Source organism: Podarcis pityusensis (genome assembly GCF_964106645.2).
Source record: "Podarcis pityusensis genome assembly, chromosome: 1".
NCBI classification, from domain to species: domain Eukaryota; kingdom Metazoa; phylum Chordata; class Lepidosauria; order Squamata; family Lacertidae; genus Podarcis; species Podarcis pityusensis.
Genome location: NC_138028.1, coordinates 109,061,389 through 109,079,489, shown reverse-complemented (window position 1 = coordinate 109,079,489; position 18,101 = coordinate 109,061,389). Strand labels below are relative to the sequence as shown.

General features: G+C 45.5%; 1 protein-coding gene across 2 annotated transcripts in view; it reads left to right on the top strand.

Moving 5' to 3' along the window:
• IFIH1 (interferon induced with helicase C domain 1) overlaps positions 1 to 18,101 on the top strand; it is a 30,220-nt gene that overhangs the window by 5,580 nt on the left and 6,539 nt on the right. The window contains exons 1-11 of one of the 2 annotated variants that reach the window (XM_081006341.1): positions 12 to 767; positions 2,743 to 2,899; positions 3,925 to 4,080; positions 5,346 to 5,429; positions 8,631 to 8,854; positions 9,981 to 10,191; positions 10,834 to 11,051; positions 13,145 to 13,261; positions 15,602 to 15,725; positions 15,840 to 16,070; positions 17,285 to 17,541. In XM_081006341.1, coding sequence (XP_080862467.1) covers positions 324 to 767; positions 2,743 to 2,899; positions 3,925 to 4,080; positions 5,346 to 5,429; positions 8,631 to 8,854; positions 9,981 to 10,191; positions 10,834 to 11,051; positions 13,145 to 13,261; positions 15,602 to 15,725; positions 15,840 to 16,070; positions 17,285 to 17,541 — 2,223 coding nt within the window. In that variant the 5' untranslated portion in view covers positions 12 to 323. Of the gene's footprint in view, positions 1 to 11; positions 768 to 2,742; positions 2,900 to 3,924; positions 4,081 to 5,345; positions 5,430 to 8,630; positions 8,855 to 9,980; positions 10,192 to 10,833; positions 11,052 to 13,144; positions 13,262 to 15,601; positions 15,726 to 15,839; positions 16,071 to 17,284; positions 17,542 to 18,101 lie in introns of those variants that run through there. The other variant, XM_081006342.1, reaches the window with a different exon arrangement.

The window sequence follows — 18,101 nt, the reverse complement described above, 5'->3', positions numbered from 1 at the left end:
CGAGCAAAGCACGGGAAAGCGAAACTCGCCTGCAGGAAAAAGCCGACCAGCGTTTGGAAACCGAGCACCAGGCGAGAATAGAAACCGAAAGTGCCATGTCCTATAAGGAGCGGCCGGCGGAGTCGCCTAGCCCAGTGGCAAACGAAGCAATCGGTAAGAACGGAGTATTGCTCCTGCCTCCAGGAAAAGACAAAACTTCCAAGAGCAACGAGAGAGATTGCTTGGCTTTAGCTTTGTCTTTTTGAGCAACAGCCACGATCGCCCTTCCCCACGTGTAGACGGGGCGGTCCTCCTGGCCGAGTGAAGAGACCCTGGACGGCAGAATGGAAGCGGCGGCCCCCTCCCGCGACGAGGCCATCCTGTACCTGATCTGCTGCTTCAGAGGGCGGATCAAGAGCAACATGCGCGTGGCCCCCGTGCTGGACCAGATGCCCTCTTTGCCCCACGAGGAGAAGGACGTCATCCGAGCCGTGGCTGAGCGCCGCGGGGACGTGGAAGCGGCCGAGCAGCTCCTGTGCGCCCTGGAGAAGGACCGTCGCCCGCCGGGCCTGTGCCAGGAATTCTTCGAGGCGCTGTCGAGGGACGGCTTCAGCGCCGCCGACTACGTGGACCCCAGCATGAGCGAGCTGCCCTCGCCTTCCCTCGAGGCCATGGACGACACGGGCAAGTTCCTGGTGAACTTGTTCTCCAGGACTCTCGTGGAGAAGCTGAGAGCCACGCAGGTAGCCGATAAGTGCCAGCTTCTTACTTTCGAGGACGTGGAGCGGGTAGGTAACGCTGCCTGAAACAATTCGTCCGTGATCCAACCCCCCTCCCACTCAAGAGAGAGAGAGAGAGGTATTTGGGTATATATCATAGGATCACAGAATTGCAGAGCTGGAAGGAACCATGGGGGTCTAGTCTAACCCCCTGAAGTGCAGGAATCTTTTGCCCAAAGTGGGGCTTGAACCCTGAGATCAAGAGTCTCACGTTCTATACCAACTGAGCTCGCTCTCTCATCCATTCACATGTTTAGGGTAAGGTTAGAGGGCCCATCCCCACATTAAGGTCAGGTTAAAGGTAAAGGGACCCCTGACCATTAGGTCCAGTCGTGGCCGACTCTGGGGTTGCGGTGCTCATCTTGCTTTATTGGCCGAGGGAGCTGGCGTACATGTGGGAGCTGGCATGACTAAGCCACTTCTGGCGAACCAGAGCAGGGCACGGAAACGCCGTTTACCTTCCCACCAGAGTGGTACCTATTTATCTACTTGCACTTTGACGTGCTTTCGAACTGCTAGGTTGGCAGGAGCAGGGACCAAGCAACGGGAGCTCACCCCATCGAGGGGATTCGAGCTGCCGAGCTTCTGATCGGCAAATCCTAGGCTCTGTGGTTTAACCCACAGTGCCACCCATGTCACTTTAAACATTCATTGTCAAGGGGGATTTATTCGTTCGTGGTGGTGGTTTTTTTGTACTTGCTTTTATTGTGCGTTTTGTGCTTTCATCTTGAATTTTTATGTTGTGAACCACCCTGAGATTTACAGGTTGAAGGGCTGTATAATTAATAAACTAACTAACAAACAAACAAACCATTCTGTGGAATCGACTGGCTAAAGGCTTTCCTTGGACTGCACCACTTGAAGCTGGTGGCGGCAGGGTGGAATTGCAGGTTTTATTGCTACCTAGCGTTGCTGTGTTGTTTTTCCATACAGTCGTACCTTGGAAGTCAAACGGAATTTGTTCTGGAAGTCCATTTGACTTCCAAAACTTTCAGAAACCAAAGCGCGGCTTCTGATTGGCTGCAGGAAGTTCCTGCAGCTAATCGGAAGCCACGGAAGCCGTGTCGGATGTTCAGGTTCCAAAGAATGTTTGCTAACCGGAACGGTCACTTCCCGGTTAGCGGTGTTCAGGAGCCAAAACATTTGACTCTCAAGGTGTTCAAGAGCCAAGGTACAACTCTATTTGGGAAATAGGCATTCTGCAGACAAATATTCAGGGCAGTCTGTCTCCTGACAAGTTATTTTTCTACCTGGAAGGATTCTTCCCCACCTGCACTGAACATTCTGTCCCTATCGTAGTCCTGGAATAGTTTTACATTTTGATTCACACTTAGAAACACTCCATTTCTCACAGGTAGCTTGAATAATGGGTGTGACAAGTTCCTTTCCCAGAAGAAGCTGTGAACATGAAATGCATCGTTACTGGTCCAGGTTGTACTGCTGCCCACGGAAATTGCACTTTTGAAAACACAGGACATGAGCCCCTTTCTCACTAATGGTTATACCAGCCTGGGGTCCTCCATATCATATGGACTGCAACTCCCACCAGCCCCAGGCACCGCGGCCATTCTTGCCAGAGTTGATGGGAACCGTAGTACATAGGACCAAACTATGGAAGGCTGGTTTGCACACACCCAGCTTCCCATGGAAATACTTTTAATCCAGTATTTTCTCTGCAGGGCAATAAAGGAACCTGTTTTATAGGTACAGTCGTACCTTGGTTCTTGAACACCTTGGTACTCGGACGTTTTGGCTCCCAAACGCGAATATTTTTCGGAAGCTGAACGTCCAATGCGGCTTTAGCTTGAGTGCAGGAAGCTCCTGCAGCCAACTGGAAGCTGCACCTTGGTTTGCGAATGGTTTCAGGAGTTGAATGCACTTCCGGAACGGATTAACGCCAACAACCAAGGTATAACTGTACTATGATACATCTTACAGAAGTACCAGTGTGAGTATTCCTTCCCTCCCTTTTCTTTTAACCCAGATCAGAGCCGAAAATGGAGCAACAGGGAATGCAGCAGCAGTGAGGGTGCTGCTGAGCAGAGTAGTGCAGAAGAAAGAGTGGCTGTCACCGTTTCTGCAGGCCCTGCGTGACTCTGGGCATGAAGATGCCGCAGATATCCTAAGTGGACATAAAGAGGGTAAGAAAAATGATCTTATAGTTTTGAATAGGTATAGTTCTTAGCCTTCGCTTTGTACATGAAGGGTCTGCAGTTCTCTGGGGAAACAGAAACATAGGGCTTGCCCACACTTAACCTTTCTCTTGCACTTTCCAGACTCGGTCTGCACTTGAAAGCTCTGTGTCCAAGCCCCCATTTCTTTCTCTCTCTTTTTGTTCCGGAGTTTTCCCTGTGAAAACCCACTCTTTAAAGCTGAATTGGAGCAAATGGGAATCCACAGAAAACTCAAATTGGCACTTGCTCTGATTGAGCGCCAAAGAGCAGGCTTTTGCGTGGAAAGTTATCGCGCAAAAAAGGAGAGCATTTGGACACAGAGCTTTAAAGTGTTGACTTCTGCCTGGAAAGAGCGGGACAGAAGGTGTGAATAAGCACATGCTGGGAACTGCATATGTGTAAATTTTGACATGAAAGCTGCAGTCCGAATGTACGTACACATCACATGTTAAAAACTGTTGAACTCAGCGAAACTTACTTCTGAGGAGATGTGCACAGGAACATGCTGAAAGCAACAATATAAAGCACGCTTATACAAGTTGAAGCAGTCGTGGAATCCTGGGAACAACTGCCCAAGATGGTAGACCAAGACATGACTTTACCTGATTTTTGGCATGACAGATCCAAACTCAAAAATTACACCATCCATTTAAACATCACAGTATGTATTGGTTTCTAAAAATGCCGGGCAGCACCAGGCACTTCCAACTAGTGCTTAATAAAACTCATTAAATACATTAAAAAAGCAAACAAACATGCCTACTCTCCCTCCTACAGCACCTTGGTCGGAATTCACCTTAGGGAAAATGATAGAAGATCTGGGCACAGCTCTTCCAATACCTTGCTTCAAATTTGAGTTTAAAACATGACATTGGTCTACCTTATGGTTTATCTCCCTGCCTTGTTGTGTCCCCACGTTGTCTGTTTTGCTCGCCTGCGTATGGGGGCTGATCTCCGATGTTGCTAAATAACATTTTGTTTCGTGTGAACAGAGCAAATAGTCAACGGGATGCCTGCAGGTGAGACTATGGGCACTGAGGAACCTCAGGTACCTGAGAACCCAAAGCAGGGTGCTGAGTTGGGGAGCAGCTTCACCCGTGAGGAGAATGCCTCAGAAGAATCGTGTGGAGGGAGTTCTGCAGTTTCAGGTAACCTGTCAGCTCGGCTTTTTTAAACAAAGTTTATTTATTTACCCTATTTTTCGCTCTACAAGACGCACCCGACCATAAGACGCACCTAGTTTTAGAGGAGGAGAACAAGGGGGGGGGGGAAATTGCCTCCCTCTCTGCGCAGCGCCTCTTCAGCGAAGCGGGAGGAGAAATGGAGCCCCTTCCATTTCTCCTCCCACTTCGCTGAAGGGGCGTTGCGCAGAGAGGGAAAGCTGTGCAGCACCTCTCCAGCGAAGCGAAGCCAGGAGAGCAAGAGGGGTCGGTGCGCACCAATCCCTCTTGCTCTCCTGGCTTCAGGGATAGTCACTGAAGCCATGGAGCCTGCATTCGCTCCATAAGATGCACAAACATTTCCCCTTACTTTTTAGGAGGGGAAAAGTGCGTCTTATAGAGTGAAAAATATGGTACTTGGTTGCAGCATGGGAGCTGCCCTGTAGTGGAGCTCCCAAAGCACATTAAAACATATTGGGTGGAATTGTGGTCCTCAAGCTGCAAAAGGTTCCCCATCTGTCCTTAAAAAATTGTGGTGCTTTTTGCTCATGTCCAGACTCCTTAATCTCCCCCCCCCCCAGTGGGTCCACCCACACTGCAACACAGGAGAGAATTAATAGATCTCAGCTTAGCATGCCCAGGTTTTCACTCCATCTTTATGGCAACTATGCTCTGTCTGGTTCAGGAGTCAAAACCTATCAGGATGGCGACATTTGTTTTCAGACTTGCTCTCTTGCACTCTTTTTGTAAGCGCATCATTGACCAGTAGGTGGCACCCTTAGCAATTTGTTGTTAGGAAAGTGTGGTTGCTTTACTGCACAATTTGATGCATGTTTACTCAGATGCAAGCCCTGCAGTGGCAAATAATGCTTACCCCCTAGTAAAATGTGCTTAGGATTGCAGTCTTAGGCAAATATTTTCTTGCATTAATGGCTTATGTAGTCTGATCAGGTCGCATTGTGACCTGTGTTTAATTCTAGATATGGCATTCAAGGTTGTGTCCCAAGTATTAAGCAAGAATTTCAGAGCTGGTAAATCTAATCAGGCTAGGACAATATAAGCATTTTGAGCACATGGAAAGGTTCGGGTTTGCTTCAGCTGAAGCATCTAAGATAGCCTGAGCTGTGTGCTTTGCTGAAAATGAGGTTAGAGGGAGACATTCTGGTCTATCAAAATGCGAAGCACATTAACCTATGATAGAAGTAACTGCATATCACAAAATATTTACACCATTTCTGAATTGTGTCTGCCAGATTCTGACGTCAGTTTGCTGGATGCAAGCATCAATGATGTGAGCGAGAGTGTCGCGCAGTGCAGCCTCGCCAACGGTGATTCAGGTCTGACTTTCTCCACGGAACTCTATTTAAAATGCGAAACATTTACACTATCTGTTGAGGGATGATATTCTTGAATCGACTGTTTCAGGATATTTAGCCTAGATTTAAAACTACTTAATTTTATTTAATGGTGACCATTGAGTCTTTTATATGTTTTATGCGTCTAATATGTCTGGAATACCAATGTTTTATGGATCTCCCCCCTTTTTCCTTTCTCTTTTATGACTTTACTGTCTAAATTATGCCGACAAAGGCTGGATGAGTGAGCATTTAAGCCAAATCATTGTAGGCTGTCGAGGTAGAAACCGTGGCATTCGTCTGTCTAGCGTTGTGAGCAAGATCTATCAAAATGAATACGTGAGATCAGAACTGCTTGAGGATCAGAGAGAAAGAGAGTGTGGATTCTGTCTCTCCTTCCTGCCCCAAGATTTGCTGCTTGATGGAATGGAGGATTTTCCCTCCTTCCCCTGTTGTGCAAGAAACAAGAGGTCCGAGACCAGACGACCATCTTCGTCTTAGCATTGTTTTGTACCAAAAGGGAAGGGCAGCACCCAGCCATTGGCCCAAAGCCCAGTAGCTGATGGCAGCTTGTTTGCTCTTCCCAGTAAGGAGCCCATCGCAAGTGCCAGCTGCCCTGTGGGTTGCATTCGAAAGGCGCTCGTAACCTAGAGGATGTTTATAGCAGGCTTGGAGGAAAGCTGTAATTTGGGCAGCAGGGTGCGCGTGTTCTTCCCTCCCAACTCAAGACGTAAAATTGTAAATATTTGTGTGCGACATCCAAAGCCTTGGAGACAGACAGGATGCAAATATCAATTTAAGGAAGGGCAATTTGCAATTCTTTGTAATTCAGCACAGCTCTTAGGATCCTTCAGTTTCTTGGACGAATTAATGTTATTAATACTTAGTAGTTCTGTTTGTATTGGGCCCACCCAATTTATTTGATAAATTAATATCCCTCCCTTCCTCCCAGGATGCTAGACTAGATGGGCCATGGGCCCATCTTAGGTCCTTATGGTTAGAAAGTTGGAAATAAGACCCGGGAGGCCAGACTTCAAATCCCCACACGGTCATGAAGGTCCCTGGGTGACCAGTCACTTGCTCTCAACCTAACCAACCTCACAGGGTTGTTGTGCGGATAAAATGGGGAGGTGAATAGCCATTGTCAGGTGCTGTTGCGGTTGCTCGAGAGTAACCAGGCAGGACTCCGACCTGTGGTTCACAGGCTTTATTTTGGTGCAAAACTAATTACAGTGAAGAGTCCCAAAGCTCACGTCTGGTTCAGTCGCTAGCAGAATCCGGGAGTGGTCTTTTTTTGTACCTCCCCCAACATAAAAGTTTCGTTACCCCCAACCGTTTCCGCCCCTCTCTGCGTCTCAGACTACTGTGCAGGATGGGCGATGGCAAGGGCGTGCTTCCCTTGCTCAGGAGCGGTGTTAAGGCTCCCACCAGCATCCTCTGGTCCTTGCACCTCTTCTCTACTGGAGGTGGGGCTTTCCTCCTCCCCAGAAGAGGAACTGCTTCGCAAGATTTTTGGAGACTCCCCGTAACCCAACTGCCCTTCTGTTTCACGCCTCTGAGCCGATGGCAGTTCCCTGACAGCCATGTATGCCGACTTGAGCTCCTTTGAGAAAAAGGTGGCATATAAATGCAATAAACAAATACTATCTCCCCTCCACCCTGTATCTAATGATCAGAGACTGAATCAGGAGACCTTGAGGGAAATGAACTAGGTGAAAATAACCCTCTTCTCTGCCTTAAGGCTTGCCTCGCCCACTGTCCCCACCCTAGGCTTTTTCTCTGCAGAGAGTGGTAGTTGTACAATGCTTTCTTAGATGCTAATTTCCCATTGCTCTCTTCTTCCACTTGGAGAGATTTCCATTAGCAGATCTTATCCAAGCCTCACTTGAGTTCTATTAGCTTAGTTGGGCTTTTGGGAGAATTCTCCATAGAAAAAGATGCAAGACTTCCTTTATACTGCTTACAAATATAACTTTATAGCGTTTTCTGTATGATTTGGCCACTAATGATGATATCATCAGAAAGAAGGTATCTTTTCCAAATATCATCAGCTACTCTTTGAATTTTTCCCCTACCCTTTGAGTCTGTGTTTCCTTTGGCTCCATCCACTTAGCACAGGGGCCGGCAAAGTTTTTGCGGCTTGGGCCGGTTCACAGTCCCACAGACGCCGCGGTGGGCCAGAGTGTGTTCACACACATGCGCAAACGCTATTTCCGGTGCGGAGGAGGCGTGCGCAGCTTCCCACTGGCTGCAGGAGCTTCCTGCAGCCAATGGGAAGCTGCCCAGCGTCACAGAAGGCGGTCCCTGCTCTGCTCCATGCCGGTTTAGCGCAGCGCACAGGAGCTGACTGAGCAAGCGGCGGGGGTCCATGGGCCAGTTAAATGACCCTCATTTAGGTTGCCGACCTCTGGTTTAGCATATCGTAAAATTTTGGCAATAGGCTTTTTGTGCTTTTCAATCCATATAGTGTCTTTTAAAATGCAGTTGTCTCTGTTTATTTGACCTCTCCCCCATAGGTCTCCAGAGTAAAATATATTATATGGTGAAACAGAAAACAATCCTGGCCCCTGAATATTATCATATGGATATAATTCTAGTCAGTAACAGGCCACATTCTTTTGACGAGATCATAAAACATCAAGCAATCCTAAATTCAGTTGCTTTTACTATTGTTACTCATTAAATTGTATACCACTGAATGCAAAGATGGTTTACTAATCATAAAAAATGAATTGAATAACATGATTAGAATACAGAATAATTTAAAAGACACCGTAATTAAAATGCACAATAGAACCACTTCATTAAAATGTTTAAATATGAACAACCATGATTAATATTTGAATTGCTCCTGCTCACCTGCCCAAAATTACCCTCATGTGGTTGGCTGGGCTTGTTCGGGATATGACCCTTGAGCTGAAAAAGGTTCCCACCTATGGTGTACAGGATTGGAGCCTTAAATTGTTCATCCCAAGAATGAATTGACACCAGCTGTGATGCCCAAAGGAAACTCTAGTAGCCCGTCAACCATATATTGTGGCCTGACAGGTGTTTGCACAAACATTTTCTGCTGTTGTGGGGAGAAGGCAGGAGTTACCTTTGGTCAAAAAACATGGGCGTCTCTGGCTTACACCTAAATCTGCATGGCAGAAATTATAGAGGAGTGGTCTCTCTTACCTGCAGATGATGCTGAGGATGAAGAGACAAGAGCTTCACCAGAGCCAGAGCTGACTCTCAGAGACTACCAGATGGAGGTCGCCAAACCAGCCCTGGAAGGGAAGAATATTGTCCTGTGCCTCCCTACAGGCAGTGGCAAGACCCGAGTAGCCGTCTACATTGCCAAAAACCACTTGGATAAGAGAATGGAAGCCGGAGAGCATGCAAAAGTTATCGTGCTTGTCAACAAGGTACGCTGTCCAGAGGTTCTCAAACTGGGTCCCATGAACTACTAGTGGTCTGTGATGTTAGGAGGTCCTCAAAAAGCTTGCAAAACCCTCGAGAATATCTGTACCTGGCCCTGTGCTCGATGTACTTTTTTCTGACAGTTAAGATCGAAATTGTCTTTGAACCAGGGCTGGGTTATCAAACAGGCTAATAAGACCCTAGTCCGGGGTTTCCCAATCTTGGGTCTCCAGCTGTTTTAGACTACAACTCCCATCATCCCTAGCTACAGGACCAGTGGTCAGAGATGATGAGAGTTGTAGTCCAAAAACAGCTGGAGACCCAAGTTTCGGAAACCTTGCCCTAGTCTTAAGGCCAATCATTTTCTTAAGAATGATGTTGATGTGGTCTCTCCTTAAAGCATTACCAGAAAGTTGTAAAATTGTGCCTGCTCTTGGATCTGTAGAGCAAAAACAAATGCATATTAAGCGGTACACCAAGGTGCCCAACAAAACTTCAAGCAGACCAACGGGGTGGGGAGACAATTTTGAGAACCGCTATGCTATCTGCTTATGTGAGTCATGCAAGCACAGAACTGTAGGATGGCAGGCATTTTGGTTCCAAAATAACGAAATCCTTCATTCTGAGAGGAAGCACAGTTCATATTCCTGCCTTGCAGGGGGTTGGACTAGATCAGGGGTCAGCAACCTTTTTCAGCCGGGGGCCGGTCCACTGTCCCTCTGACCTTGTGGGGGGCCGGACTATATTTTTTGGGGGAAATGAACGAATTCCTATGCCCCACAAATAACCCAGAGATGCATTTTAAATAAAAGGACACATTCTACTCATGTAAAAACACACTGATTCCCGGACTGTCCGTGGGCTGGATTTAGAAGGCGATTGGGCCGGATCCAGCCCCCGGGCCTTAGGTTGCCTACACATGGACTAGATGATCTTCAGAATCCCTTCCAACTCTACAATTCTGTGATTCGTGTTAGTGGGGTAAGCTTGCATAACCTTTGGCCAAAACTCCTTAGCGTGCTTTGGATGCTATTGTGTAGTTCGCAAATGCGCAAAGAGCTTAAATAAAGGTCATTATTACAGTAGGGGCTTAGTTGTATCCCCAACTCTTGGCTGGAAACCTTTTCCTAGGTGCCATTGGTGGAGCAGCATTTCCGGAAAGAATTTCACCCCTTCCTGAAGCATCGGTATCGCGTCATTGGGCTGAGCGGTGCCTCTCAGCTGAAAATTTCCTTCCCTGCCGTTGTCAGGGATTACGATGTCATTATCTGCACAGCTCAGATCCTTGAGAATGCATTGCAAAATGCAGACCAGGACGAAGAAGAGGGAGTTCAGTTAAAAGGTATTTATTGTGGATAACTGTGTGCCTGTTCGTGGTTCTGAGGCCCTAAACACATTTTGTTTGTGTGCCTTTAGAAACATGCTTAAAACAGACACTTAGATTTTGGAAGAAAAGAAGCCGCTAGGTCTCAAATTGGGACATGCTGCTTATGGAATACTTTAATTATCATCAATAACAATTTTATTATTTAAAACTCTGGGAGGCTTCCAACACACAAAAACATAATAAAAGGTCAAACATTAAAAACTTCCCACTACAGAACTGCCTTCAGATGTCTTATAAAAGTTCTGTAGTTATTTATCTCCTTGTCATCTGATGGGAAGGCATTCCACAGGGAGGGCACCACTGCCAAGAAGGCCCTTTGCCTGGTTTCCTATAGCTTCACTTCTCCACTTTTTTCAAAAGAACTTCTGAGTAGACATGGTTAGGATTGTGCACTGTGCATTATGTCTCTCAGGGCCAAACTATGCAGACTGCCAATGTGGACTGGGTTTATTGCAAGCAACCAGTTGTGTGTGTGTGTGTGTGTATTCCAATGGAAATGGGTGCCCTAATCCTAAACAAAAGTTGTAATCCTTCCTGGGACTTTATGGTGAATGGCTGGTAAGACACCTTATTAAACAAATAAATGTTTTCCCTCAGAGTTCTCCCTGATCATCATTGATGAATGCCATCACACTCAGAAGGAAGCAGTGTATAACGGTATCATGCGCCAATACTTAAAAGAGAAGAGGGACAATGAGAAGCAAAGGAAAGAGGGAAAGGAGTGTTCTCCACAAGCTCAGGTTCTGGGGCTGACAGCTTCACCTGGCGTCGGAGGTGCGAAAAATGCGGCAAAGGCTGAGCAGCATATTTTGAAAGTAAGTCACCGTAGACTTGGAAGGTCAAGTCTGGATCCAAACCAATAGGGGGGGTGTCAGAGGCTTAATGCTGTCCAGCTGGCATAGATAAGACTCCGGGCTCCCAGCCAGTTCCAAACTATTTGATTTATTTGACAAAGTTCAAACATACATCTCCAGCGTTTCAATTAGCGTCCGTCCCGTTGTTGCGCAGTTGCCGCCTCTAATCTTTCTTCTTCCTTTTCCGTACCCAGCATGCAAGTCTGCGGAAACTCCTCCCCTGACTTCCTCTGTGTACAGAATGACTTGTTCCAGGCTCATCCTCCTCCCCCTCTACGTCAGACGACAGGCTGCTGATAATCTCTTTAGGCTCTCTATAACTGCTGGTTTCTGTCCTTTCATCTTTTCCCGTTTGCCTCTCCCTGACAGGGGGAGTGGGGCAGATTGATACAGAAAAATTCAATCTCATATTTTATGTCACAAAAATGCATCAAATAATATTTTTTTTGGCTTGATGCATGGCATAACTAATCAATATTATAATAGCAATCAAAAGAACCATTAAAGTTAGATGATAATAAGAATGTAATGACTTCGGTTTTAAAAAAGGGGTTTTTATCATTCTGCCCCACCTACGGGGCATTTTGATACAAAGTGTAAATTGTATGAGAATGGTGATTATTTTCAAAAATTTAATGAAAAAACCATTTTTAATTGTGAGAGATCATAATCAGCCTTACAATTTGTTACTTAAAATCTAAATTACGTATCAAAACTAACAGTGTTTCACACACATCATAGACTTTATGGCAGGTTTTCTTAACAAAACATCAAAACTTATGTTAATCTTTCCTCAAACACCTATCCATTAAAAAAAAAAACTTTGGAAAAATAAGAACTCACATTAGGTAGTCAAAAATAGTAATTTAAACAAAATGCCTATAAAAAATAAGATAATTACTTAACATTTAGCTTCTATTGCACATTATATCCACTTAAGTCCATAGAAAAAGTATAAAGAGATGATGTTTGAGATGTGCCCATTGGGAAATTTGGTTTTGGCAACGGCAAAACAACATCCTTGAAATCAACGCTTGCCTTATCTTCTACATTGGGGAAGACAAACATACAAGATCCTGGTTTTTTCCTGAGATATGACACATGATAATCAGTCATACTATATTTAGAAATGACTTCGGCCACATAGAAAACAACAGTTTTTTTCTTTTCAAATTTAATGAGTTTAGAGATTTCATGCAAATTTGTATATTGGGGCACTATTGTACACTAGCGGGGCACTTTTATATGTATCAATCTGCCCCGTGTCTTAGTGTATCAAAGTGCCCCAACGGACATTTTCAAAAAAACTAACAATTATTAATAAAACCATTGAATTTATTTAAAAATCACGTGTAATCCTGATTACTGAGTGGAATAACTTACCATCGGTATTTTAAAATCTTAACTAAACGATGTAAAACAGTGTTGGAACACTTTTACATTTTGCATAATTTTTTAGTTGGCCGAACTAAAAACACACCTACTCTCGTCAAACACCAACAGCTAACTGGCGGGCAGCGCGGTTGCAAGTGTTGTACTCACACATGTAAAGACACGTTTTAGTGATGTCGCGACACGATTAACATTTCTCGATATCGAAATATTGTTGGTGTATCAATGTGCCCCACTTCCCCCTATATTGTTGAATTAGGATTTGACTGCTTTCTTTAATTTATTGTTGGTTGGTGTGTTGTTGTTTTTAAAAATCAATCAATAACAACAACATTAATTTGCCTATTTGCAAAAGCGGAGATGGGAGGATTTGGAAAAGGCCAACTGCGAATGAGAAAACCAGAGGATGTGGAAGCCAGAAATCAAAGCCACAACCATAAATCTATATTTTGGATTGGGCAAAACATTGTTACTGAAGCCAAAAAACCCACTATGCACATATTTATTCATGGCTGGGCACCCTTATTAATCATCTGAGGTAGTGAAAGCTTAATTAGAAAATATATGTTAAGATTGATTTCATGGGGAGAAATGTTACGTCTTTAGGCAGCATTACTCACAAAATGCACGTGCCATGTCTGTTATAACCTCCCTGCTTCCAGATATGTGCCAATCTCGATGCAGATGGAATTATGACAGTTCAAGAACATGCCCTACAGCTGAAGGATCAGGTGAAAGAACCCTCCAAGAAGTTTGAGATTGCAGACAACAAGAGAAAGGTATGGATTTTTGTTGCAGCTTTTTCTCGTTGAATTTCTTTCTTTCTTCTCTGCTTTTGCCTCTTCATAATAAATCTGGCGCTTCAGAAGCGAGCCCACCTTGAAGCAAGGCGCTTCATGGGCTATGGGATTCAACTTTGGGTCTATCCAAGTCTGCTTCTTTCTCTCCCCCCCTCCACCCCACCCCAAAAGGAACCATCTACGTATAACTTGTTTCCTTTTGGGCCAGAATTGAATTGGGTGGAATCTGAGGGCATGAATCCTGCCACATTTCAGATGGATAGCCATAGTGGTTTTCCCACAAGGACAGGCATTACAGTTTTAGAGTGGGTAAGAAAGGCATTCCCCCTCGTGTGCACCCTCAGTCAAACAGCCACCACAACAAAGCAAGACGAAATCAGTGAACCTATGTTTCTGTGGGCCACAAAATAACAAGCAGGCGTATGTATCCGTGGGCCACTGAAAACCATCTACAGTGGTACCTCAGGTTACATACGCTTCAGGTTACACACTCTGCTAACCCAGAAATAGTGCTTCAGGTTAAGAACTTTGCTTCAGGATGAGAACAGAAATCAGGCTCCAGCGGCACAGCAGCAGCAGGAGGCTCCATTAGCTAAAGTGGTGCTTCAGGTTAAGAACAGTTTCAGGTTAAGAACGGACCTCCGGAACGAATTAAGTACTTAACCTGAGGTATCACTGTAGGGGACTTTGTGTGACCTGCAGTTTGTGTCCTTGCGTTATCATGGAAGCAAGATTTCATTTCAGCTGGAGGTTTCCATCTGTTTTGATATGCACACTATAAAAGAGAGAAGCAGGGGCGTCTTACCCATAGAGGCTAGTGGTGCGGGGCACCAAGTTCTGGAGGGCACCAGGGCAGATGCGGAGGCTGGCATCAGCTCGCCGCCCTTGCCCGCCTCTGCCATGCCGCGTCAAATAATAATAATAATAATAACATATTATTTATACCCCGCCCATCTGGCTGAGTTTCCCCAGCCACTCTGGGCGGCTCACAATCAAATGTTAAAAACAGCACAGCATTAAATATTAAAAACTTCCCTGAACAGGGCTGTCTTCAGATGTCTTTTAAAGATAGGATAGCTGCTTATTTCCTTCACATCTGAAGACAGGGTGTTCCACAGGGTGGGTGCCACTACCGAGAAGGCCCTCTCTCTGGTTCCCTGTAATCTCACTTCTCGCAATGAGGGAACCGCCAGAAGGCCCTCGGTGATGGATCTCAGCGTCTGGGCAGAATGATGGAGGTGGAGACGCTCCTTCAGGTATACAGGACCGAGGCCATTTAGGGCTTTAAAGGTCAGCACCAACACTTTGAATTGTGCTCGGAAATGTACTGGGAGCCAATGCAGATTTCCCAGTACGTCGAAGCAGCGCCGCACCCGGAGTCTCCGTGCACGAAGCGGCCAGCTGAGCCGGGAGGCGCCACGTCCAGCCTCCGCCTCTTCCCCGCCGAAGGAGCCACCCTCCAGCCACTGCCCGCCTCCTCCAGCCCCGCCTTCCCTAAAAAACTCTGGGGGGTGGGGGGCGGGTGGAGGGAGCTTTGCACCACAGCGCCGGATATGCTTAAAACAGCCCTGGAGAGAAGTGTTTGTATATGAAAGGCTTCCTTTTTCAAAAAGCTTGGGAGAGCTTTCCACACTGCAATCTGCCTTCTTCTCTTTCCATGCACCCGGCACCCAGGAAATACAAAACACCTTATTGTCAATTTAGCTTCCTCCCTACAACAGGCCCTAAGTTTTATGTAGAAGGGCTTAAGGAACAGCTAACCTGCTCCTTCTTCACTCCCTTTGTTGGACTCCCAATTCACAGCAGTCCTGGCTAGCATATCCTTTGGTAGGGGATGATGGGACTTGTAACCAAAAAAATATCTGGAGGACATCATGCTGGCTGCCCATGTTCTCGCTTCTAAATGGGGAAGGAATTAAACTTCAGATAATGACTTTATGACCCTGGTTTTAACATTTTCCTGGGAGAAACTAAATGGAGATGGGAGCCAGCGGCACCTCAACTCCACACCACCATAAATGGATCTGCCAGTCCTGTTGCCTGCCACTGGCGACGCTTTCTCTGCACCTCTGTTGTATCCAGGCTGGCAACCTGGGGGCCATTTTCATGAGCTGCATAGGCATAACCATTCGTTGCTTGATAATTGGCTTGCTGTGAAGTAATTGGGCCATTTTGTTCATGTCTAGGGGAGTATGTACTTGTTTATATAAATATTCTCTCTCGTTGATGTAAAACTGAAGGAATTCGTATCCCTTGTTGATGTTGGCAGAGTATCCCGTCGCTCATTACTGAGTGAGTGCCCATGTTTTTCATTTTTAGGATCCGTTCAGAGAGAAACTCATAAACATAATGACAGGGATCCAGACCTATTGTCAATTCAACCCAAGGGCTGAGTATGGATCTCAGACCTATGAACAGTGGGTGATTCAAGAGGAGAAGAAAGGTAACCATGTTTTTAAGTGTTTTGTAATGTTTTGCCATGTCGGTTGTCCAAGACTCTCCCAGACATCTGTCTGCTGGTTTGGTAAAATTTGTTTTCCCCGCCCCTCCTGCCTAGCTGCCAAAGAAGAACATCGCAAGCAGCGGGTCTGTGCAGAGCATTTGAAGAAATACAACGATGCCTTGCTAATTAATGACACCATCCGAATGATTGATGCATATAAGCATCTCAAAAGCTTCTACAAGGAAGAAAAGAGTAAGAAGAAGGCAGTGAATGAACACAATGAGGATCAGCCAGGAGCATCAAAACCAGATGAAACTGATGCATTTCTTATAGATTTGTTTTATGGTAAGCATGAGACCCTTGGCAAATTGCCATATATTCTTCCACTAACCTCTGTGCAAATGCAAATAAGAACCAAAATCCGACCATTGTAGCTTGAACATAGTGGCTGACAGGGACACAGTGATGACATCAGAAGTTTACATCTGTGGGACTCCTTTTCTTTAGCATTCTAGGTTATTGCGGCCTGCCTTTCACTTCCAGCAGAGATGGGAAGCCCAAATGTTGCTTGATTTACTAATCCCGTTACCCTCGCCCAGCATTGCCAGCAGATGAAGGGAGTTCTCTGGAGCAGGAGCAGGTGTGGGTGCTTACATGACCTCCCATAACAGGAGTTGCTACAGTTTACCAGAAGAGAGAGGGGAAGGGGTGAACTCAGTATGGTGCAAATGCATGGACTGCAGTGCTGGATTGGTTCCACCAGAGCATTTGAACTGCACCAACCTTGCCACTGTCTCTCCCTCCCAGCAGCCACAGGGACTTCAGGGCCTGGAAGTCCCATACAGGTTGATGCCTGTCCCACTGACCACTGCTTTTCTGGAAGGCCATAGATTTCCCACCCATGGCTTACATAGTAAGGGGAATATCAGTTAAAGCACATCCTTGCCACCTTTCCCCCTTAATTGTGACGCACAAACACACACCCTTTTTTATTAAAGCTTAATTGTTCCTTAATTAGCAGTTTGCAGCTAATTGGTGTGATGGAGAAGCAGATTGATCGAGCAATAAAATGGCAGGACCAGATTCAGAAATTAGCATCTGACTGGTCTTGCCCATCAGCCTGCCTTTCTTTTTTCCATTGTTTGCTAATGAAATCTTTCAAGTTTCACTCAGTATCATTTATTGCTTATTTGGTGAATTGTATCCCACCTTTCTACCCAATGGTGCTCAAGGTGGTGACAAGTATGAAGCTTTTATTAAGTATGATGGCATTACTTACTTTTATTTTTGCACAGACTAAATATCTGTACTAGCATTTCTGTGATGCAACGAAGCCACCATGATCCTATATTGAACGTTGGTATTTGCTATGTGCTATAGGCTATAAATCACATATACCCAACAGGTTACCCTCCAGAGGTTGTTGGACCCCCAACTCTGATCACCCCCAGCCAACATGGCCAATGGTCTGGGCAGATGGGAGTTGTAGTCCAATAACACCTGGGGAGTGACAAGTTAGGTTCAGTGTTTTATTCATTTATGCCTGTTCGTTTTTATAGCGAAAGAGAAGGAGCTGAAGCAGTTAGCCAGTGAAGCAAAATACGAAAATGAAAAGCTGACCAAGCTGCGTAGAACATTAATGGAAGAATTCACAAAGACATCTGAGCCCAGAGGAATCATTTTCACAAAGACTCGGCAAAGTGCTGTTGCTCTCCATCAGTGGATTGAAGAGGACCCAAAATTTGAGGACGTTAAAGTGAAATCTCACTATCTTATTGGTGCCGGGCACAATAGTGAGTTTAAGCCCATGACTCAGGTAAAGAATGAAGGTTAAATATGATATCATATTTTTCTTTACCACACAGTTGGGAGGGAACAGATTCTCTGATAGGTGGAGTAGGAATCCTTGCCTGTTCTTATCCTGACTATTTGATTTGGTGAGTACTTGAATAAACCCCAAGGAATAAGTGGTAATAAATCCAAAAAGTGATATTCTTGGAGAAAGTTATTTAAGATTAGCATCTTACTCGCTTCATTTTTCTCCTATAATCTGGTGTCACTACCAAAATAGAGAGGGCAGCTCCTACAAGGATATGCCGAGCCTTTTGTTTATCATGTTCCTTCTGCCACAAACAAGCCCAAAATCCAATTTTTGTTTCCTCACTTTGTGCTTTTTCTATTTAAAAAGCAAGGGCAGCCAGAGCAGCAAAGAGAAGGAGTGTGACGTAACACGAGGGTTCAAGGAAGGCTGCCTCGTGGCCTACAAAGTCCCCTCAGGCCCAGAAGCTAAAATAGCACTCCCAGTAAAGAAGTGAGAAGATGCCAGGCAGTGCGGCACTAGCACATTTTGTGCTAGGACCTCTAGCTGTGCAAATA